We start from the raw sequence: 21,984 nt of genomic DNA, 5'->3' as shown, positions 1-21,984 counted from the left end.
TGCACCGTTAAACTTTTGTCTTTTATAACCGTGCATGCGTGATCTTTCCAAAAATTCATTTCATTCTTAAAAGAATAGGATCATTTTTGAATAAACATTTTAATTAATAACATTTATTATTAGCAATATGCCAGAGAAATGACTCAATGAGCCATTAAACCTCTTTTATAACCGTGCATGCGTGATCTTTCCAAAAACTCATTTCATTCTTAAAAGAATAGGATCATATTTGAATGAACATTTTAATTAATAACATTTATTATTAGAAATATGCCAGAGAAATGAGCCATTAAATCTGTCTTTATCCGCTTTACGTATTTTGAGGTCATTTGCATCATTTCAAAATGATGCTATAATTAGCTCAATAAGTTTTAAGCTGGTTAAGGGCAATTCCATTTCTTTTGGTGTTGATAATCCATATCAATAGGGTATAGGGAAAATCAGAATTTTATAGATATTTTTTCCACCATGGAAAATCTAGATAAATATCCATAAATATAAACTCACATTATATTTTTCGATTTTACATAAAAGAATTAAAAATATATCATCCAGTTAAAACCAATCGGGTTAGTTTTCAAAAAAAATATATATATATTTTAATAAAGTTGTTATATCCGGCGAATTAGTGATTGGACAAGCAAAAAAACAAATTTCTCCCTTCGTCCCTATTATATAGGCGGAGAAGTAAAAATTATAGTCTCTATATATATATATAGGCGGATATCTATTTTCAATGTGATTTCTTCCCTATATACCTTTATTAACGAGTATGATATTCACAAACTAAGTTAATGCCTGTAGTAAGTTTATCCGAGCATGACTTGTTCTTATGGCACAGTAATCGGCTTCCTTATGCCATGAACTTCCTCAAAGCTATTCCTATTAGTGGGCTTGGCCAAGCCGTTGGGCCTCAACAATTTCGAGCTGTCCTCCAGTATCGCCTCGGGATACCGTTTTTCAATGACGATAGTCTCTGTTCCAGCTACAACAAACCCATGGATGCTTTCGGCGATCACGCTCTACACTGTGCCAAGGATATAGGGATTAAATATCGACATGATATTGCGAGAGATGCCGTGTTTGATATATGCCACAAAGCCAATGTACCTGCCAGAAAAGAAGCCTCCTTAGGACTTCGATCTGACTCCGACAAAGAATTAAAGCCATGGGATATCATTGTGCTCAATTGGGAAGGAGGGAAGAACGTTTGCTTCGATGTCACAGTAGTTTCTCCCTTTACCAGTGCTGGAACTCGACGCTTCACTCCTGGACACGCTATTTCCATGGCCATCAACCGCAAATGCAACAAATACCTCGAGAAGTGCTCCACACATGGTTACGGCTTCGGTGTGCTCGCATTTACTACTCTAGGGGAATTAGGTGAAGATACAATTGCCTTTCTGAAAAGATTAGGGAACTGCCTCACCAGTCACAATGCGAATTACAAAATAGGCGGTGCCCTTTTCCATAGATTAGGAATTATAATTCAAAAGGCGGTTGACGCTCAGCTTGTAGCCAGGCTTCCTTCCACCGACTTGTAACTGTTTGTTATATGATATGATCAATATTAATGCACTATATTTTTTAATGGGATATTTTTTTTTAATATATATATTCATATTTTCCACATTTCCTAGATAAATGTATTGGAATTGATGAGGGTAAATTTGGTACAATTAGGAAAATTTATAAAACGATATAGTTCATGCTTGTACATGTGCAGTTTATTTAATACGCAGATTAGCAAATACTCCTTATGTGTCTATTATACAGGCAGAGAAGTTAAAATCTCGTAGAATAAGAAATTGTTTGGTTTTCATAAAATTTCATGTTTTTTCCTGTTTTTATCCTTTGTTTTATTCTTAATACAATTTTCAATGCGGTATAATTAAGGTTATATGGGTCAAAAGATATCTTGAAATTAGAATTCCGCCTATTTAATGGGACTAGAAAAATCCAATATTCCACCTATATAAGGGACGGAGGGAGTAGTTTCCAAACCATATGTGACAACAAAATCACAAACTAAGACCTAAATCTTACTAGTCAATCCCACTGGTCAAACCCACTGCTTATGTGGCAATAATTTGACTTGACTTTCTCGTCTTCTTATTCAGGTTTTAATCCCTTTCAGATTAACTCTCACTCCGTAAAGCTATGAACTCATTCCGTATCAAAAAGAAAAAAAGAAAAAAAAAACCTACGAGCTCACTTTAATACAAGAGCGTTTGAGAAGGAGAGGGTTGAATAGATGGAAGGAATCAAAAACGAAGACTTGCTCTCCTTCAGGTTCACAAATAATAAATCCTAATCTCCCTTTTCAATTTGTGTGTTCCTCAATTGTTTCAAACAGAATTATTGGCTAAACAGAATTATTGTAAATCTTAATAATTAGACTGTAACAAACAGATGAATAATTCACAAATCACGGGCCAATTAACAGTAGTGATAAAGGATTTTAAATCTTACTTGTATGAGACCAATCAGCAAGTAGTAAATGGACCATATCTTCATTACTTTGACAATTACTGTACTTGTAATCCAATCAGTCACCATCTGGACCCTGTAATTTTAGTTTCAATCGCAACAAGCAAACAAAAACTACGAGTCAAAATCAAGAGCATTAGGAGAAAAAGAGGAGTACTAATGTCATTTAAAATTAACAGATAATAACTCTTAATGAATTACCTTACTCTAAATAGAAGGTGAAAATTACAAAAACCCATATTTCAGGTAAGTTAGGGTTCTGTGGTTTCAATTAAGAGAAAATTTGAAGAAGATGAATACTGGCTATTCGGGGGCAAAAACCGTCGTTTCATGGATTCTCGTTCTCCCGATTCTTTTCCCCTCTCTCGCATTAGTGGACCCATTGGTCAACCAGGTGGGGCAGTGGGGCAGCATTTTAAAAACAGAGGCACCCAAACGTTACCAAGCATAGCGTCACTAATAATAAAATTAATAACCCCTTATCACCATATTTTACAGTGATTGTAACGTCTTTATCATTTATACTTTAAAAATTATTTTAATTTTAAAAATTTCTTAGCTTTTTAAAAAAAGAATCAATTTTTGTGAATTTACAAAACTTAGATCTGGATTCGGCTAACAATTTGTCAGCCGAACCTAAAACATACCTAAGTTCGGCTGACATGAACAAAAACAGGGCAGTCGAACTGAGCATTGTTCTTTATAAAGTGAAGTTTGGCTAACAATGTCGTGTTTAATTATCTGCCGAACTTTTAGACAGCACTTTCAGAATGAAGAATAATGAATAGTCCGGCACATAATTAATTTTTTTTTGATCAACAAAACAATATAATTTTATATATAGGAGAAAAGAATGAAAGAATTACAAACCCAGAACTGTTTTATAGATAACAGTTAAAACAATGTCTCAGGAAGAAATTATCTCCTAATTAATTCTTCCCATTTGAAGACTAATTCTTCGAATCTAACATTCTTAAGAGTATGAGAGTAGTGAGACCAATACAAAATGATTGCTTTTATGTTTAAGATAATACTATGCACCCCCTCCTCCCTAGCCCCTTCACAGAACATACGTTGATTTCGCTCTTTCCACGAGGTCCAGCAAACTGCAAACGGCAGAACTTCCCATATGTAGTTACCATTATCAGAAAAGATTTTCTTGCTAAAACCCTTGTAAAGGTCCTTTATATCTCCACATTGTACCCAGCTAACTCCAAAGTCATTGAACAATCTATTCCATATCTCAGACGCAACCTTGCAGTGAATGAACAAGTGGTCTATGGACTCTAAATCTATTTTACACATACAACGGCGATTAACCAAAGTTCTTCCCCTTTTAGCAAGATTGTCTTGGGTTAAGATGGAATTATGATGTACCAGCCATGTGAAGAAACACACTTTAGGTGGCACATTATTAGTCCACACAACTGTAGAAGGGAAATCAAAAGAAGAATCATGGTTTTCTAAAGCCGGGTAGCAAGAGCTTACCGTGAAGATACCGTCTTTCGTCCATTTCCAATGCCTTGCGTCCTCTTCCAAAGTGGGAGTGAAAGAATGAAGCTTATTTGTAAGAGCTGACGCTTCTATAATCTCATTGTCTGTCAGCCTCCTCCTCAAGTTTAGGTTCCAATTAACTTGCCCATTTGTATCTATGGAGTAAAATTGGCTCACTAGGTGTTGTTTTTTCCTAGAGACCCTGTATAGATTTGGAAAAGTAGCTTGAAAGGTCCCCTCACCCATCCAATGGTCTTGCCAAAAAAGGGTTCTATTTCCTTTGCCCACTTTGTAGATGATCCCCTGTTTGAACTTTGACATTCTGTTGCACACACCCCGCCAAATGCTATTTCCATAGGCAGTCTTTGGGATCTTGGTATCCCACCCCAAAACAACAGCACCGTACTTCTCATATATTAAGATTCTCCAAAGCGCTCTTTGTTCCACAGAATATCTCCATAACCACTTACATAACAGAGAGTCATTCATGGTGATTAAGTCTCTAATACCAAGCGCTCCCTTGTCTTTGTCGGTGCACACCTTTCTCCAAGCCACCAAGGGGTACTTCTTAGCTTCTGAAGTTCCTTTCCACAGGAAGTTTCGCATAATACCTTTTAGTCTTTTCGCCACAAATTTTGGCATTGAGTAAACCGACATCATGAAGATTGCAATTAGATTAAGAACGAATTTGATTAAATTAATCTTCCTCCGTATGTCAAGCATCTGCCCATCCACCCTTGTAGTCTTGCCTCAAAATTTTCAATGACAACATCCCAAATTCTTCTACATCTGTATGAGGCCCCGGCTGGCATTCCCAAGTAAGGTATAGGGAAATATGTGATAGTGCACCCTAAACTCGAAACTAAAGGCCGTTGACAATGAGTTTCGCCCATTCCAACAGCAGTGCTCTTGGCAGCATTGATACTTAAACCCGAGCACAGACGAAAGCAAATAAGGGAGGCACTAATGTAGTGAATTTGTTGAACAGAATCCGATGAAAATACTAGGGTATCATCCGCAAATAGTAAGTGAGACACTTGAATTCCATTGTGGTGAACGCGAAAACCCTCATATAAACCATTTCCTTCCAGTTTGAAGATCATTTTGTTGAAAGCCTCCATGACCATAGTAAAGAGGAAAGGTGACAAAGGGTCGCCTTGACGCAACCCTCTAGAGCATTTGAACATGTGGCCTGGACTCCCATTCAATAAAATTGAAAAACGCGGAGTTGATACACAAGTCTGAATCCATCTTCTCCACTTTATCCCAAAACCCATTCTTTGGGATATGCTCTAGAAAATGACTAATTTCTTCGGTACATATTATTAACCATGTTACTGATCACTGATTACTAGTTTAACCATTACAGTTATAAATATTAACCATGTCACTACAGGAGCTCAACCATATCATTTACGGTCATTTGTAGTCGTTGTCACCAAGTACGTTAGCCCATGGTTTATCTCCAAGAAACTCATACTCACCAAAGATTGTCAATCAGTAGATAATCTAACCAAATCATAATGACAACCATGGCACATCATGTCAGCAAAATGTACACAACTCCCTTCACCTGTCAATTATTTTCTAGGGCTTTTGATCCTCACTTTCTCTCCATCTAATGCATAGAAAGTTGTCTACTTTAGAAATAATTAAAATACTGCACGAAATCTTGAAGAAAACTTTACTGCAGCATTAGAGAATAATCATTTCTAAAATTTATTTTGAATACTAAACACTCAAGACTGATACGTAATTGCTTCTGTTGGAAAGAAATCTTGTATATAGCACAATTCACTCGACAGCCATTTTGCGTTGCCTAATTTTTTGTTACAAGTAGTAATTTGTTTATTACCTCGTCAATGTTGGCGTAAGAAGAGCCACCGGGTGATATGGCCTCTTTGGCTTTCTTCTTCCACTCCATGGCTTTGCTCTTCATCTCTTTACCCTTTTCTCCTTCCATTAACTTTCTCACTAGCTTCTCAACTTCATCTCTCTTCACCTCATTATCAATCTCCATTCCAACTCCCCAATGATTACATAAGTAGCTGCAATTTGTTAATTGATCTGAGAAAAATGGCCAACATATCATAGGAACTCCACTAGATAAGCTTTCTAAAGTTGAATTCCATCCACAGTGTGTTAAGAAACCAGCTACGGATGGGTGCTTCAGTACATGCTCTTGTGAACACCAACTTGCGAGCAGACCTCTTTCTTTGGTTTCTTCTATGAACCCAGGGGGGAGCATTGCTGACTCACCAACTACCAGATCGGGTCGGATGATCCACAAGAAATTGTGCTTAGTATTAGCCAGCCCCCAAGCAAATGCTACTAGTTGTTGAGTGGTCATAACAGCTATACTGCCAAAATTAACATACATGACTGAGTCAGGTTCTTTGGAATCGAGCCATTTTAGACACTTGGTGTCTTCTTTCCACAGATTTGATCCTATAGACTGCAACCCATCTTGTGGAATTTGGTTGTGGAGATTGTGAACAGGACCAATGGTGTAAATTGGAGGCAGTGATAATTGAGACTTGAATGCATCCAATAACTCTATTTCTAACTCGTCAAAAGTATTGAAAATCAACGACGTAGCTTCATAAGTTCCGGCAACTACTTTTATAACATAATTCAACATGGCATCATTAGGATCTGTTGTTCGAACAAAACTAGGAAGATCTTTAAACAAGATATTTTTTATTCCAGGAATCCAGTCAATTTGGGTGTCCATATACCCATTTGTTAAACAACTTTCATCTGCAATAGAAATCTTGCACAATTAGATTATGATTCGCAATTCAAGAATGGACAATATGTCAATAATATATGCTTGTCTGCCTTATGTGTGTACCTTTGAGTGGAACAAGACCTCTTTCAACGAGATGCGGAAAATGCAAGAAACAAGCGAAGCTACAGAAGCTAAAAGTCCAAAACAAAAATCCTGGGATTTCAAGCTCTTTTGCTACATGGAGAGCGAAGTCCATGCACGCGTCAGAAACTATGCAGGTCACCGGAGGGACGTTGGACAATGAAGTGTTGTTGAGTTTGGAGATGAGGTTTCGAAAAGGTTCTAAGCAAGTGTTTTGCGTGGATATGCAGAGTGATGCAACGTCTTGGGTGGCATTTAGATCGGTTGGTGGTGGAAGACCATCAGGGATAGTTTCGAAATGAAAATCAGGCAAGCCTTTAAGTGAATCTTGTCCTCTTGAATTGAGCAATCGTTGATGATTGAATTCTGAATTCACGAAGGTTACATGAAATCCTCTGAGATGAAGAATTTTTGCTAGCTTCGTCATGGGATTTACGTGACCTTGAGCTGGAAATGGGATGCAGACTACATGAGGCTTCTTCATCATCCTCGATTATGGGTTTTCTTCTACTTTTGGCCTTTCTTATTATGGAAAAAAACAGTAGGTATAAAATCAAAGCAAGGGTTGTAGATAAGGTTGTAGATAAGAAAAAAAAAAAAAGTGATTTTTAGATAACATTGAATTGTTAATCATATTACTATATATATAGTATAATTCAACCATAGCATTTACAGTTTTTGTCGTAAAACACATAAGCCCTTGGATTGTCCCATTGGATAAACCAAGTGAATGTACAGAATTCCCTTCACTAGTCAACTACTTTAGGCTGCTTGTAGCTCATCCCTATTTCTGCCAACAACTACGTCATTGTACAATCTTTTGGATATTAACACAAAATACAGAAAAGTCAATCATGGCATTATTGGGATCTGTTACGAAAAAGGAACTCGGCAGATCTCTAATTTGAATATCTTTCATTGATTCCTGGAATCTACTCGACTGCGGCCGGTATCTAGGGTCTCGTCGGTTATGCTCTCGCATGCGGCACATGCATAATGTGAAAAAGACTAGTGGTGTTGCTGCTCGAGGAACCGGAGAAGAACAGATGAAGAATGAAGAAGAAAGAAAAAAAGTTGTTTTCTGCTTTAGGGTAAGATATTAGGTTTAGAGGGAAGGATGGGAATCAATGTCTAATATCTAATCAACGGTATTTTTATAGCACGTTCCAGTTTCTGATCTTGGTCAACGAGAATTTGACCATGAGAAATTGACTAAAACTAACGCATTTGTATGAAAAAGTGAAAACAGACATATTTGTAAAAGTGAAAAAGCGGGGATAAATTTGTCTATCGGGTATAACAATAGATGTACATTTGTTTATAATCATGAAAGATTTTTTGATTCGCCAGGTGTAACAACATTGTCATATTTTTATGATTAAAAAAGGAAAGGCTCAGCAAAAATGCTTAGGATCGTAAAAAATATGCCATAGCAAGATATTCTAACACGACTGTTCTCAAAACCAGCTCCTTCTAATCCACGTGTGGATTATGAGAGAAATTTTTTTCTTAATTTTTTTCTTCTTCTGTTATGTTGTTTTTATTGTGGTCTATTAGAATTATTGAACGCTGACGGACACGTTTTTGAGTCGGATTTGATTTCACTTCTATATATTAATAGTGCTCATTATTGTACTTATTATGTTATTTTATGTGTATATAGATGTTTTTGGAGAAATAAACATTTGATGAAAAAGTTGCTCGAAAGTGGTATTTGTACCCTCAAAGGAAATTATTAAAGGCATCTGAAAAGTATAAAGGCATTCCAGATATTCGTTAAAGGCACCCGGAAGAGTTTATAAAGAAAAATAAAAAATTACCATTTGCACCCCAACAATTGCTATTTGTACTTCCAATTGCTAAAGAAACCTAGTATGGATAAGGGGACACCATATCTTCATCGTTTGAATTCTATTTTTTTCTTTGCGTGAAAAATTTGCAGAAATTAGGGTTCGAAATTTGGGGCTGTTTGAATGAGATTTAATCGCGTAAATTAGTTTCAGCTGGACTTCTTAAGCCTAAACAGAGTTGATATGGTGATTTGATTCGATCAAATAGGGTTGTATCATCGATTGGAAGAAAACAGGGAAATGGATGATATTTCAGGTAGTTTTAAGTCAAAAATGGAAGAATGGCGTGTGTTTGAGTCATGGAGAGACGTTTTTGCTGCAATTAGTAACGTGGAAGACATAAATATGGGGAGTTTGATAGTTGCAGTTGTGTGAAGGTCAAGGAGTAAAATGGAAGTTATTTACGCGAGATTTTGAAGATTTGAGGGAGTTGTCTAGTATAAAAAGGGATGACGGGAGCTCATAGAGGATCACCGAGGGTTTGGCATACTTTGGAGAGGCTAAAACATAGACGAGAATCGAGTTGCAGGAAAACTATTTTTGCTGCTTTTGAAGATGAAGAACACGGAAAACAAACCTGCAAGAACCATCGTTCTTCAACATTGATAACGACAGAAAATTGTGACGCTTCTGTTCAAATATGCAACGCTTAATTCAAACACTTTATTAGGGTTTTCTCCGTAACAGTGACTTTGCAACGCTTACTTCCATTGTGAATTCGTTATTTTTTTTTTCTCCTTCTTTATACACTTTCGAGCTATTAACCAATATTTTGAGCAAGTGATTAATATGAGGAGCTAAACCACTTCGATGAGGCGACTGAGGAAGCCATTGTTTCGATAAAGGTGGTATAGTTCTATTTTAATTAATTTTTGCAAATTCTTTTATGATTCTTTGCGTTGATTAAAAATTGATTTAAATATTTTTATCAAGAAATTATGAATCGTTTTGATAAAGCATGGCCTTGGGTTTTTGATATTCCATGCTTTCGAATAACAGTTTTATTTAGAAATTCGTTTTTGCAACATAATAGAATCACTTTAAAGGTAAAGGTTTGCATGAATATTGAATATCTAAATTGTTCAATGGTGTCTTTTTTGACGTTAGTTTTTTTTTAACTTTCAACTGAGTTGTCTTTATTTAGTTTTAGAAATTTAGTTTACAATCAACATCTTTACATGTCTGAGAATCGAACATCTTATTTACGAGTTCTACAACTACGCCAAGAGCTCTACGGTACTGTTTTTTTATCTATATGAAGGGATTGCAGTAAACAAGACAGGAGTATACAGGCACATCCTTTCAATCAGTGCATTCTGATAGGCATTATATTTTTTTTTGGTCATTGCAGACATCTGGAATATCTTGACATCCTAACCGCAGATTGGGTAACTAGGAATTTAGGATAGGGTATGACCTCCCTTCCTCCCTCCCTCTATGTATATTTCAAAGGATAATCATAATCACATGTAAAAACATAATATTCTTAATGTCTCAACGTGGTACAAGAAAAACAAAATATATGTGGCACATTTGGAATCGTGTGTTGAAGGTGGAGCAATGTGATTGATTTCGTAGGCGTATAAGATGCAACGGGTATCATCAAAATAAATATCATTGTCTTAGCTACATAAAAATATCAGTTTATTTTCAAAAATGAACCGTTAGAATAATAACAGCTCATTTTCAAAAATTATTAGAAAAAGAATAATAGGAAGGAAAGAATGGATTTGAGGATGAAAGGATTGCGTGGAGGGAGATAAAAAGTTTAGGGGAGGAATTGACTTCCAAAATTTTATATAAAATGTCCAACATATCCTTTATTGTTAATTAGATTCATGGCGTAATAAGCATAAAGTCATGACTGATTATCACTTTGTATCTAAAAATTGAAGCGTTGATGTTCATTTAACTGAATTCAAATTACTCTTCGTACGATTAACGCCGGTAAACATATCAACCCTTTTAAGTAGTTTTCCATCAATTGTTCATGTGGCATTGAACTTGTTTTTTGAGGATCTTGTTAGGTTTTTTATTGTTAACTTTCTTGAAGCAGTTCCATGGACCTGTGAGGAAGACAAAAAGGGTTTGAATTTGATTGTTTTCTTTGTAGATATCGAGAATCAACGGATTCTGATGGGGGGAGGAGGATAGTGACCCGGATGATCATCCCAATACTATCATCTTACTAAGAGATATCTGGTCTAGGGACTCAGTGATAAAGGCATTGGAAACGTGATTCGTGGAACATCAATAGATTCTATGTGAAGAAATCAGTGAACAAAGCGAACTTGCAAATGAAGTTTAGGGATTAGGCATTTGTATTTTGGTCATTTACTAATTATCTTTGTATTTTGACATTGACTGTGCAATGACCAAATTTTGGTTATAATTTTTCGTTCCTCAAATCCATTTTTTCCCTCCTAATAGCAGGACTCTTGAAAAAATGAACCAGGGAGGGTAGTTAATTCGAATAGGATCAAAGCCATAAGCATCTTTCAACAAGTCACTCATCTTGTTAATGTAAAGAAAAGGATTATGTTTTCCAGTTAAGCATCTTTTAACAAGTCACTCATCTTGTTAATGTAAAGAAAAGGGTTATGTTTTCCGGTTCTACAAGAATGACTAAACGTAAACATCCTTTAAGCAACCTCTTTAACTTATGTGACTTATTTTGCTTTTAAAAAATCAAAAACACTTGTACCTCTGTTATCAAAGCATCTTTTAAGTAATCTTATCAAAGCATCTTCTAAGTAATCTTTCATTTTATTTTTCGTTTTCACTTAATTTTTGGTAGATTTTCTCCCGACATTTTTTTTCATTATCATCAAGTAATGTAAGATTTGAGCAACATGTCTATGAGGTAAAACAGTCCAATATCGACATTTATAATCAATATGACAAAGTACTATTTCAGTTATTTAATGCCTACTGCAACGAAAATATTTTCATAGGATCCAATAACGAAAAAGAAAAAAAAATCACACCAGTTGATTATGATGTTGTTTGATAAAAAATACAAGAAAAGCTCTCCGGCCAAAAAATCCTCAAATTTAAAAACTAACGTCGAAATACAAAATCCCGAGGAGATCCAACTATGCTCGGACATCCCTATTTAGCATTTGGATATATGTTGGACAAAATAGGCTTGCCATTCTCTCTATATGAGGTTCTTTTATTTTTGTATCAACAATTCTAGACACACCAGACTATGATTTTTCCCAAGGAAAATCTAATGGCCTTTGGTACGCCCTCTAGTAATGAGATTACAACCACAAAAGAGTGAATAATAATATGCCTTCCACGTAGGGAAATTCTAGTCAATCACTTTACCTTGAAAGATTGTTGGGGTTTATTTTTGGGGTGGGGTGTAGTGGCGGAGCCAGATAACGAAGTAGAGGGTGGCTAAAAAAATAAAAAGAAAAAGAAGGGCATTTGGGTGGACTAAATCTAAAATAATAAGGAGATAAATGCAAACTATAAGATAAATGTAAATGTGTTTCAGGGGTTATTTTGATTTTGAGGGGGCTAGATCCAGGATTAATCAACCCTTGGCTCCTCACCGTGGGGTGAGGAATATATACAAATACCAATGAAAAATAAATATCTTATAAAATAAAAATTCTTTATGCTCGTTGCACAGATAATTTCAAGAGTTTCTCGAATATATAAAGTTAACTAAATCCAATATATAGTAAAATGTGATATTTTTGAGTTTTTTTCTTAATTATTATGAAAACGATGATTTTTTTACAAATACGGTAAAATTAATCCAACGGCTAATCTTAAGAAAATCCAACGAATGTAGTCAATTGTTCACATGGAAAAAATAGTTACCCATCCGACGATCGAGTTTTGATCTTAGGAAAATCTAGTGACCGACTTTGAAAAATAACTTTTTGAACTTTCATTTGTGTTGTTTGTCGTGAAAAAGGAAAGTGATTTAAATCTTCCCCACTTGTTGTATCTTTATCGAGGAATGAGCTAAATCTATCATTTTCTTTTTTAAATTTTGAAATAAAATAGCAGACCAAACCCTCAAACATCCTGATTGCATTTTCTTTGGGCTCATATTTTCTCGGACGCTGGAATCTAGTTAGTAATTCGGGATTCGGCAAACGTACGGAACGGCAAACGTACGAGTATTAAATGGTTTTGTAAAATTCAGATTCGGTCCAAAATTCGGTCAATGGGACGTGATTCGTCAGTAATTCGGAACGGCATACGTACGTGTATGATTCGATTTATAAATGTGAGTTCGGCTCTGAAAATTCGGTATCTATATATAACAAATAATTTGTATTTATAAGGTCATAGACCAATTTTTATGCATATGTGTGAGTTATTTAAAGAAAAAATAAACTTAATATGATGATATTAATAATATATACAACATTAGTTATCCAAGAGGACGTCGTATGGTGGTTTAGATGCTTGGTTAGTGAGTTTGAGATCTCTCTCACCTTCACCTTCAAATCTCTTTAGTCGTTTTTGTTTCATAAAAATCACAACACGTCTAATATTCGGTCGTGTATGCTCGGGAGGCAGTAAAGCCCAAAAAATGGAGTCTTTGAAAAGTAAAAGCTAAAGAATTTATGGCGAATTAAACGGACGTATCATTCGGGATACGTAAAATTCGTGAACGGTTCGCGAATAATTCGGAAATGCCACATAATACGTGACTTGGGTTCGGAGTTACAAACGTACGCGAATAAGACGGTAAAATTCGTGATACGGAAAAATTCGCGAATGATTCGCGGATCATTCGCGAACTTACTAACTAGGCGCTGGAAAGAGAATTTCATTCTTAGGCCTACTAATATACACTATGTCAAAAAGTTATTTGTCGTACCAGGTGGCATGGTAAACCATCTACACCATTATGATAAGTATGACGGTGATGCAAGTGACGCATAATGATCACGCGTTACAGAATTGCAGGCAAAGTGAGTGTGCATCTAGGATGGCGCGACACTACGTAGACTGTGAAGTGCCAAGAATGGCATAACCCCGCAGGACCAATGAAGTGCAAGAGAAACACTACATTGTAAAGACATTTGACTAAGGAATGAAGCTATTGACCGACACAATGGAGCTTCATTAAGTCAAAGGCAAGACTAGGCCAAAGTTGCGAGATGCAACATGCAACATGCGAGTTGGCATGTTGACATGTCCGTGGAATTGAGTATACCCAAACTGAAGGACGATTCAAAACAAGTGGAATATACTAAGAGTTAGTCTATGCATTAGTTCCACGCAGGTCCAAAATCTTGGACAAATGAAAACCAGTTGGTAATGGAAGAGTGGCATTTCTATTGTCATGCGAGTTGGCATAGTGAAGCATATGACGCCACGAGTAACTAGAGTGAGTTCAAGGACTTGGCACGGATGTTGGAAGCATAAGAATGGTACGTGCATTATCTTAAAGCAAGAAATTGGCAGTGCCAAGGTGGACGGCATCAGTTTTAGGCCAAAGTCTGGTATTGCACAACAAGTAGTGCAATACAGCTTAAGTGACGGTTATGAGTGGGTTGCGAGTTTCAAGCATGCCAAACACGCGAGACAAATAGAGGACGGTTGTAAAGGGAGTTTATGATCGTGGGAAAAGGTTGCCAACTGCAAAAAGACAGGTGTTGGATGATTGGAGCGACTTGGAGAAGAACTGGCCAGTTAGCATAGTTATTGGCGGTTATGCAACTGCTCCATGGGACAGATAGTTGTCTCCAGCGTGTGCAACGGTTGTGCACGATTTTGGCAAGTTTAGCTACTGTATAAATGGTCCTAAGGCATGGGAAATTTTTCAGGCTGGCACATGAGAATGTGAGACTCAAATTGAGAGAGTTTTTATAAGGTTAAGGCTTGGTTCAAGGTGAGCAAGACTATGCAAGTCCCTAAGTGGGCAAGTTTTGTATTTCTTTCCTTTAATACAATAAAATGATCTAATTGTGTCATGTTTTAAGTGTTATTCGTTGGCTGATTTTTGTTAGCAAAGTATGGTATGAATTGAATGCATTATGGTATGCATTTGAGAAGTTTAAGTAAAGAGAAAGAAGAGTAAAGGCTTCCGCTAGTGAACTGAAGAGTTGGATGTTTGCATTGGTGCAAACTTATAAGGCTGAAGTGCAGGTGGGCGAAGTTTTATTCGCAGAACCACTGTGCTACCGGGTTACACTTTCGCCGAAAATATCTGGGGTGTTTGAAGGTGTGATAGTTCGGGTATCAGAGATGTGTTTGGTACACAGTTCAAGTATATTTGTTGGATAATACGCTGATATTTCTTTCTCTCTTAAGCTATTTTCCTGTGAGCATGTAAGTTGTTGCATTGTGTTCAGAAAGTTTGCAATAGAAATGGGTTTTAATGGCATGATGATTGACGAAGAACTACCGGGTTCATTTGATCAACTAGAGGATTATGGTGATCTTGGAAATACGACCATTGACTTTGGTGCAAAAGGCCTTGACATTCCTCTTATTTCTGAAGATAGTGGCAGGTTAGATTTACTTGAAGGAAGAACGTCAGATTGGTTTAATTAACTTGACGAAAGGGTAGGTGCAGTCGAGGACAAGGTGTCCGATGCAACCCTATTGAATTACGATACCAATGCTGAAGTGACTGAATTGAAGGAGCAATTCAGTGACATAAATACCATGCTAACAAGTCATGCGATGCAAATGTCAGACGGGATGGAAAGCATTCGCAAGTTAATTAGTGATGGCAGGTGCATGGAGAAAGCGTTGATCTTATCTCCGAGCCAAGAGTTTACGCTGGTTCCAGAAATGCTAGAGAAATTGATAATTTCTTGTATGACGTTGAAGTATACTTTGAGGCAAATGGAACTGGGGAAGAATAAAAGGTAACTCTCGAAGGAAATTACTTTGGTGGTGATGCAAAGGTTTGGTGGAGACTATGTTGCAAGAAGATGAAGTGCTGGTTATACCAACCCTATGTCATGGAATGACATGAAATATGGACTGAGATGTCAGTTCTGGCCAAGCAATAGTTCTTGGTACGCAAGAGAAAGTTTGCGTAGGCTAAAGATGACGGGTACACCATAGGCCTATGCTGAAAAACTTACTTGTATTGGTGCAAGAAGTACGTGGCATGAGTGAAAATGATCAGATGTTTCAATTTCTGAGTGGCGGGAGTTCGCAGGTTATTGTTGAACTCAAGAGGCGCAAAATTCAGAATATCCAGATGGCTGTTCAGGCAGTAAGAGAGCTTACTAGTTTCACAACGATTGAAGATGTGCAAAGCTGTGAAGGTAAGGCCAAAGGAAAGGAAAAATCTGTTGGCAGCAAGCGTAAGCATGAACCGAAGGAAGCTGAATTATTCCCTTCATCCCATAAGTATAGGGGATGTTTCATTTGCAAAGGTTTGCATTTCTCAAGAAGCTGTCTACTCAAGGCGCAACTCAATGCATTAGTTGGGGATGATACCACGCAGCGAAGTTGTTGCGCACTTCGAGAAAGGTAGAAACTAAGCTAAAAACAAGAAGGTGTGTTGCTATCTCCTTTGGCAATACCTAGTGCAGAAAATGTGGCATTTTTAGATCTTGATTTGCATAGCTTTAGTTTTGTTGGTTGTTGCAAACTCTGTGTGTAGAGTTTGGTTGTACAGACTTTCATTTGAGTTTTCAAGTTTGTATGTACTTTGATTTGGTGTAAGCAAGTTGCTTTGTTGATGAAGTTTTAGCTTTCCAAAAGTGATTTGTGGATCAATCATGTAATGGTACATGATCTTGTTATGTAAGAGCAGTAATGAATGATGTTTTCGTTTATAAATTCTTGCCTCTTTATTGACAAAGTATATCTAGTTCATGGGGAGATACTGCAAGTAGCATATTTAGCCTAAGTTTGCAATAACAAGATAAGTTGAGAGATAATAAGCAAAGCATAGTACAAGGGTCCTAGTTGATGTAGAAGTGATATTGTTTTTTGGGAATTTCAATATGGCACGATGGAAGATGGGCGGCGACAGTGCAAGCAATGCAGCAAGATATAAATCATTTCATCAGCAAGCATGAGTTGGGTAGAACTCATGGCCGAGAGAAAGGTGCACACACTTTCCAGGAAACATGCAATGCAGTTCAAAGAAATAGTTGGAGACCTATTGGCTTTGAAGGCGATGCATATGGACAACTAAAAGGTTAGCTTATGTTATGTCCAAATGATAGTTAGTCACAATTGCGGAGATGGGCTGTGCAACTCAATAGTTTTGCTTTAGTGGGTTAAGCAAAGTAAAGTTTCAAGTTCAGTTCTGATATGCAACATGGCATAAATATAAAGAGTATATACTTAGTGGCCAAACCAAGAGAAATGAGTTCTTGGGTGTTGCTGGCATGAACAGAATTTGGCAAGGAATGAAGTGGCATATTTGGGTATTCTGTACGTGAGAAACCCCTATGCACTTTGTGACATGTTTAACGAAGAGGCATATAAGACAACAATCCAAAGGCGGGTTGCCAGCAAAACTGATTGAAAATGAAGCCAAGTCATTTATAAGTCCTTCTCATGTTGAGTTAGATGCAAAAGGCAAAGTCGGGATGCGAAAGACTACGACAATGAACGTGGTGATCAGGTTAAGAAGAATCATTATCTGCGTACACTTAGGCGTAAATGATTCGAGGCGAAATTCAGGCCAAATTAGGAGGGATTGGCAAAAAAAGAATTTCAGCTTGTATTTGGGTATTGATTCATGATTTGAGTAGCATCTGAAGCGTAGTGAACAACGCTAATGTGTGACTCAAGTATATGAGATCAATGGCAAAGCAGTAAAGCTAAGTGGTTCTGACGGTAACTCAAGTAGGTTAAGACAAGTATGACGTTCATACTTGGTTGTGTTCAACGAAGACGTTGAACAGATTAGGTGGGGGAGGTCTATGACGGTGATGCAAGTGACTCATAATGATTACGCGTTACAGAGTTGCATGCCAAGTCAGTGTGCAGCCAGGATGGCGCGACACTGCGTAGACTGTCAAGTGCCAAGAATGGAATAGCCCCGCAGGGACAATTAAGTTCAAGAGCAGCACTACATTGTAAAGAAATTTGGTTAAGGAATGAAGCTATTTACCGAAACAATAGAGATTCATTAAGTCAAAGGAAAGACTATGCCAAAGTTGCAAGATGCAACATGCAACATGCGAGTTTGCATGTTGGCATGTGGCACGTTGGCATGTCCGTGGAATTGAGTATGCCCTAACTCAAGGACGATGTAAACAAGTGAAATAGACTAAGAGTTAGTCTATGCATTAGTTCCTAGCAGGGACAAAAGCTTGGACAAGTGCAAACCAGATGGTAATTCAAGAGTGCCATTGCCATTGTCATGCGAGTTGGCATAGTGAAGCATATGACTCCACGAGTAACTAGAGTGAGTTCAAGGACTTGGCACGGATGCGGGAAGCATAAGAATGGTACGTGCATCAACTTAGGGAAAGAAATTAGCAGTTCCAAGGTGGCTGGCATCAGTTTCAGGCCAAAGTGCGGTATTGCACAACAAGTGGTGCAATACAGCTCAAGTGACGGTTATGAGTGGGTTGCGAGTTTCACAAGCATGCCAAACACGCGAGACAAAGAGAGGACGGTTGTAAAGGAAGTTTATGATCGTGGGAGAAGGTTGCCAACTGCAAAAAGACAGGTGTTGGATGATTGGCGCGAGTTGGAGAAGAACTAGCCAGTTAGCACAGTTATTGGCGGTTATGCAACTGCTCCATGGGACAGATGGTTGTCCCCAGCGTGTGCAACGGTTGTGCACGGTTTTGGCAAGTTTAGATGCCATATAAATAGTCCTAAGGAATGGGAAATTCGGCAGGCTAGCACATGAGCGTGTGAGACTCAAATTAAGAGAGTTTTTGTAAGGTTAAGGCTTGGTTTAAGGTGAACAAGTCTGTGCAAGTCCCTAAGTGGGCAAGTTTTGTATTTCTTCCCTTTGATGCAATAAATTGAGATAATTGTGTCATGTTCTTGGTTGGTTGATTGTTGTTAGCAAAGTATGGAATTAATTGAATGCATTATGGGGTGCATTTGAGAAGTTTAAATAAAGAGAAAGAAGATTAAAGGCTTCCGCTAGTGAACTGAAGAGTTGGCTGTTTGTATTGGTGCAAAATTATGAGGCTGAAGTGCAGGTGGGCGAAGTTTTATTCGCAGAATTACTATGCTGCTGGGTTACACTTTCATAGAAAATATCTGGGGTGTTTGAAGGTGTGACAGTAAAACATATGAGTTATTCAATCTCTAACAAACAATATTGTCTATTTTACCAATGATAGAGTCCATGTCACTGGATATTTTCTGAATATCACCAATGTTTGACTCAATTTATCCAATGGACGACTCTATAACGCCTATAAATACTGCACCTCCACTCCCGTTCCTATTTACACCATCTCTTCTTTCGCCTTAGAAAAATTCTTTAGTTACTTTCGCTTCCCATTCCTATCTACAACTTCTTTTCTTTCGCCTAAGAAAAACTTTTTAGTTACTTGCTTCCAAAATGAGGAGAAAAAAAAAGAAACGGAAAAGTCAAAGGATCTACTGAAACCCCCAGACAGTAGATTAAATTATGGCGTGGATAAAGAATATGAGTTTTAACATGTTAAACAACTAGCGTATGATGGCAAACACATTGTACACATACCTGGTCACCCAGAATGAGTTAATTTCGTCGCTCTAAGGGGTGGGTAGTATGATTTTTTGTATGGTGTTCAAGTTATTTCCCATTTCTGTTCAAAATAGAGTCCGAAGATAGCTTAGTGGCGTTTATATGATATATAACCTAGAAACTGTAAAACTCAAATAATGAAAGTTCTATTCGAACGATGGGTAAAGATGTCTAGTACAATGGTTAGGAAATCCCCTTTCGTCCAAAATACATGCGAGAGGTAGGGGGATCGATTCTCACCAAGGAAGGTTGAATCCCCTATTTTCACCAATTTTCTCTATGGATGGAGATCTGAGATTAGATCTTGTTGTTGGGAGTGGTGGTTGGACAAGTAGTGGGGCTAGTCCAACTTCTTAAGTCTGCTTAGAGAGTGGGCCTAGCTGTGCCGCATAGAAATAAATGAATAAATATTCGAACGATGGTGGAGGATTACAAATACGTTCTTTTCCAAATATTTTGAATGTGGTAAATTTATTTTTTCTTATAATTAAATTTTTAGATTTTGTTCTTAATTTTATATAAATAAACAAACTCTAATTATAAATATGTTATTAAATAAGATTTACACCGTTAAATTTCTACATGTTGACGGGAATTCCATGTGAAGGAAATTTACTTCCACTGTCGAAGTGAAATTCCCGGACTATCCCCTTATCAACAATTGAATCTTTCCGTTATTCCTTTAACATACTAAAGTGGGAGTCGGAAGATAGATGGAAATAAGACCTCCTTTATACTCAAATGATGTAGAAGGAAATCAAGCATATAGATAAATAAGAGCATATGAATTAAGGAGGATAGGTTGAAAAGTTTTTACAATGTTATTTTAGGTAAATGAATCAAAAAAAGTTAGATAGTAAATAATATTGGTACACCGAACATTATTAGAAGCTCGAACGTCTGTTTTTTTTGTGGACAATAAGCCAATGTTTATTCCCAAATGCCAGTTCGGTGGTGTTAATTTGTTTTTTTCGAATCATTAAAAGATTTAGATCAAGAGCCAAAATATGATTGGGGCCCTCGTTAATTTTTCGATGTATGTTAAAGAATCGTTAATGGTTTTTGCGGAGTGTTCTAGGTAAGAACCAATATTTTTCACACTATTTATTTATCATTTTAACATGGTAATGTACTAACCACCAATGTTATTATTTTTAGTATTGGTGGTATACATATTTTCATGTTTGTGAACCTTCTATTCACAATCACACAAATGTTTTTCCAAGCATACATAAGTACGATTCCGATAATTTGCGGAAAAAACTGATTAAAGATGGTCAACATGCTTTACTTGTTCATAGGACTCAACAATTGTGTATATAAAGCCCTAACCTTGTTCATATGTTGTATGCAATAATCCCTTAGTTCGAAGAGATAGAAGCCCAAAGAATGCTAGAGCCGAGGATTGTGTTATAGAGTCTTTTTTTGAAGTTTGGCGAAAGACTACTTCTTACTTCACATATGGAACAAGCTGAAAATTTGATCCAAGAGCTTAGTTCTATAAATGATTACATATATTGGTTCAACACTATTTTCAAGCCCGATATTGCTATGCAACTGTTAAATTTGGATCGGATGGATTATCAAGCTTTAGATAGGACGCCGCTTGGTGACCCCTTCTTAACCTCCACAAGAGATATGTGATGAAGTTTTTACATCCTAATTAAGCAGGTTCATCGTCGACTATGTCACCATTTTCTTGGGACGTAGAGACTCTAGCTAGATTATCCATGTCTGGAGATATAGTTGTTGTTCCGATTGTTCCTAGAGAACTAGAAAAGACTTATTTATAATGGGTGGGTATGGGGGTAGGGGTGGTGATGCTGGTGGTTGATGCTACATCGGAGAAGTTTCAGAACCAGTTGAACGATTATTATGATCTACTACATACATGGATTTCAGAGATTCCATTTGAGTTAGATGCAAAGAGTGAGGGAACGCATAATGTTTAACATGAGTATTTCTGGATATTCCTGTCATGGTGGAACAAGTACGATTCATGGTAGTATAATCCCAAGTCATGGTAGCAGAAGTACGAGTCCCGATATATGCTCTAGTCCTGGCCGTAAAGATACAAGTCCTGGTGGTTCAACTTAGCGAAGGCGTGGAAGTGAAATAAGTCAAAAAAAATTAAGAAGGGGTCCCATACATATTGTAGTGGTGGATAGTTCTACTCTAAATGTAGTGTTAGATACTCAAGTACATGGAGGTAATAAAGTCATGGACATGGAAACCACTACTAGAGGTTTGTTTAACCAATTTACAACTAACACTATGACTCCTGCTTGTGGCTTGACCATTGAAGTAATTAGGAAATCTATTTTGTTTACCCCAATTACCTCAACCTCATCAGCATATTATGCATTTCAAACTCACGTATTAATTTCAAGATTGCTATTATGTTCACCTCCACCCAGTGAACCCGTTTATTTTTCAAGGTTATGACGATTTTGAAGAGACTCAACCACCAGTCAATCTCAAACCGGCTCAATCTTTGAAACGATAAACAACACTCTTGATCCAGAAAGCATGATCAATTGTATCTTTAATGGTGAGGGAGGAAATGATCAGGGAAATAGGTAGTCTGTGGATATAATTTAATTTAAGTACATTTTTAATGT

At 37.0% G+C, this 21,984-nt stretch overlaps 2 protein-coding genes across 2 annotated transcripts; both read right to left on the bottom strand.

Moving 5' to 3' along the window:
• Nucleotides 1-4,676: 4,676 nt before the first annotated feature.
• LOC113290393 lies at nucleotides 4,677-5,105 on the bottom strand. Its single transcript, XM_026540001.1, has one exon. The coding sequence runs from the start codon at nucleotides 5,103-5,105 to the stop codon at nucleotides 4,677-4,679; it is 429 nt and encodes a 142-aa protein (XP_026395786.1).
• Nucleotides 5,106-5,592: 487 nt separating this feature from the next.
• Nucleotides 5,593-7,343, bottom strand: LOC113285373 (7-deoxyloganetin glucosyltransferase-like). Its single transcript, XM_026534278.1, has 2 exons — nucleotides 6,839-7,343; nucleotides 5,593-6,744 (listed from the first exon to the last, which is right to left on the bottom strand). Exons 1-2 carry the CDS (start codon nucleotides 7,341-7,343, stop codon nucleotides 5,804-5,806), a joined length of 1,446 nt encoding a protein of 481 aa, XP_026390063.1. The 3' UTR covers nucleotides 5,593-5,803.
• Nucleotides 7,344-21,984: the final 14,641 nt, after the last annotated feature.

Source organism: Papaver somniferum, chromosome 6 (assembly GCF_003573695.1).
Source record: "Papaver somniferum cultivar HN1 chromosome 6, ASM357369v1, whole genome shotgun sequence".
NCBI lineage: Eukaryota > Viridiplantae > Streptophyta > Magnoliopsida > Ranunculales > Papaveraceae > Papaver > Papaver somniferum.
This window is presented reverse-complemented; position numbering and strand designations above follow the sequence as displayed.

Excerpts from the sequence above, each read along its gene's own strand:
- LOC113290393 (XM_026540001.1), bottom strand. The coding sequence starts at position 5,105 with ATGGAGGCTTTCAACAAAATGATCTTCAAACTGGAAGGAAATGGTTTA.
- LOC113285373 (XM_026534278.1), bottom strand. The coding sequence starts at position 7,343 with ATGATGAAGAAGCCTCATGTAGTCTGCATCCCATTTCCAGCTCAAGGT. Across the intron at positions 6,745-6,838 it reads AGGTCTTGTTCCACTCAAAG|ATGAAAGTTGTTTAACAAAT; the intron begins GTACACACATAA and ends TTTCTATTGCAG.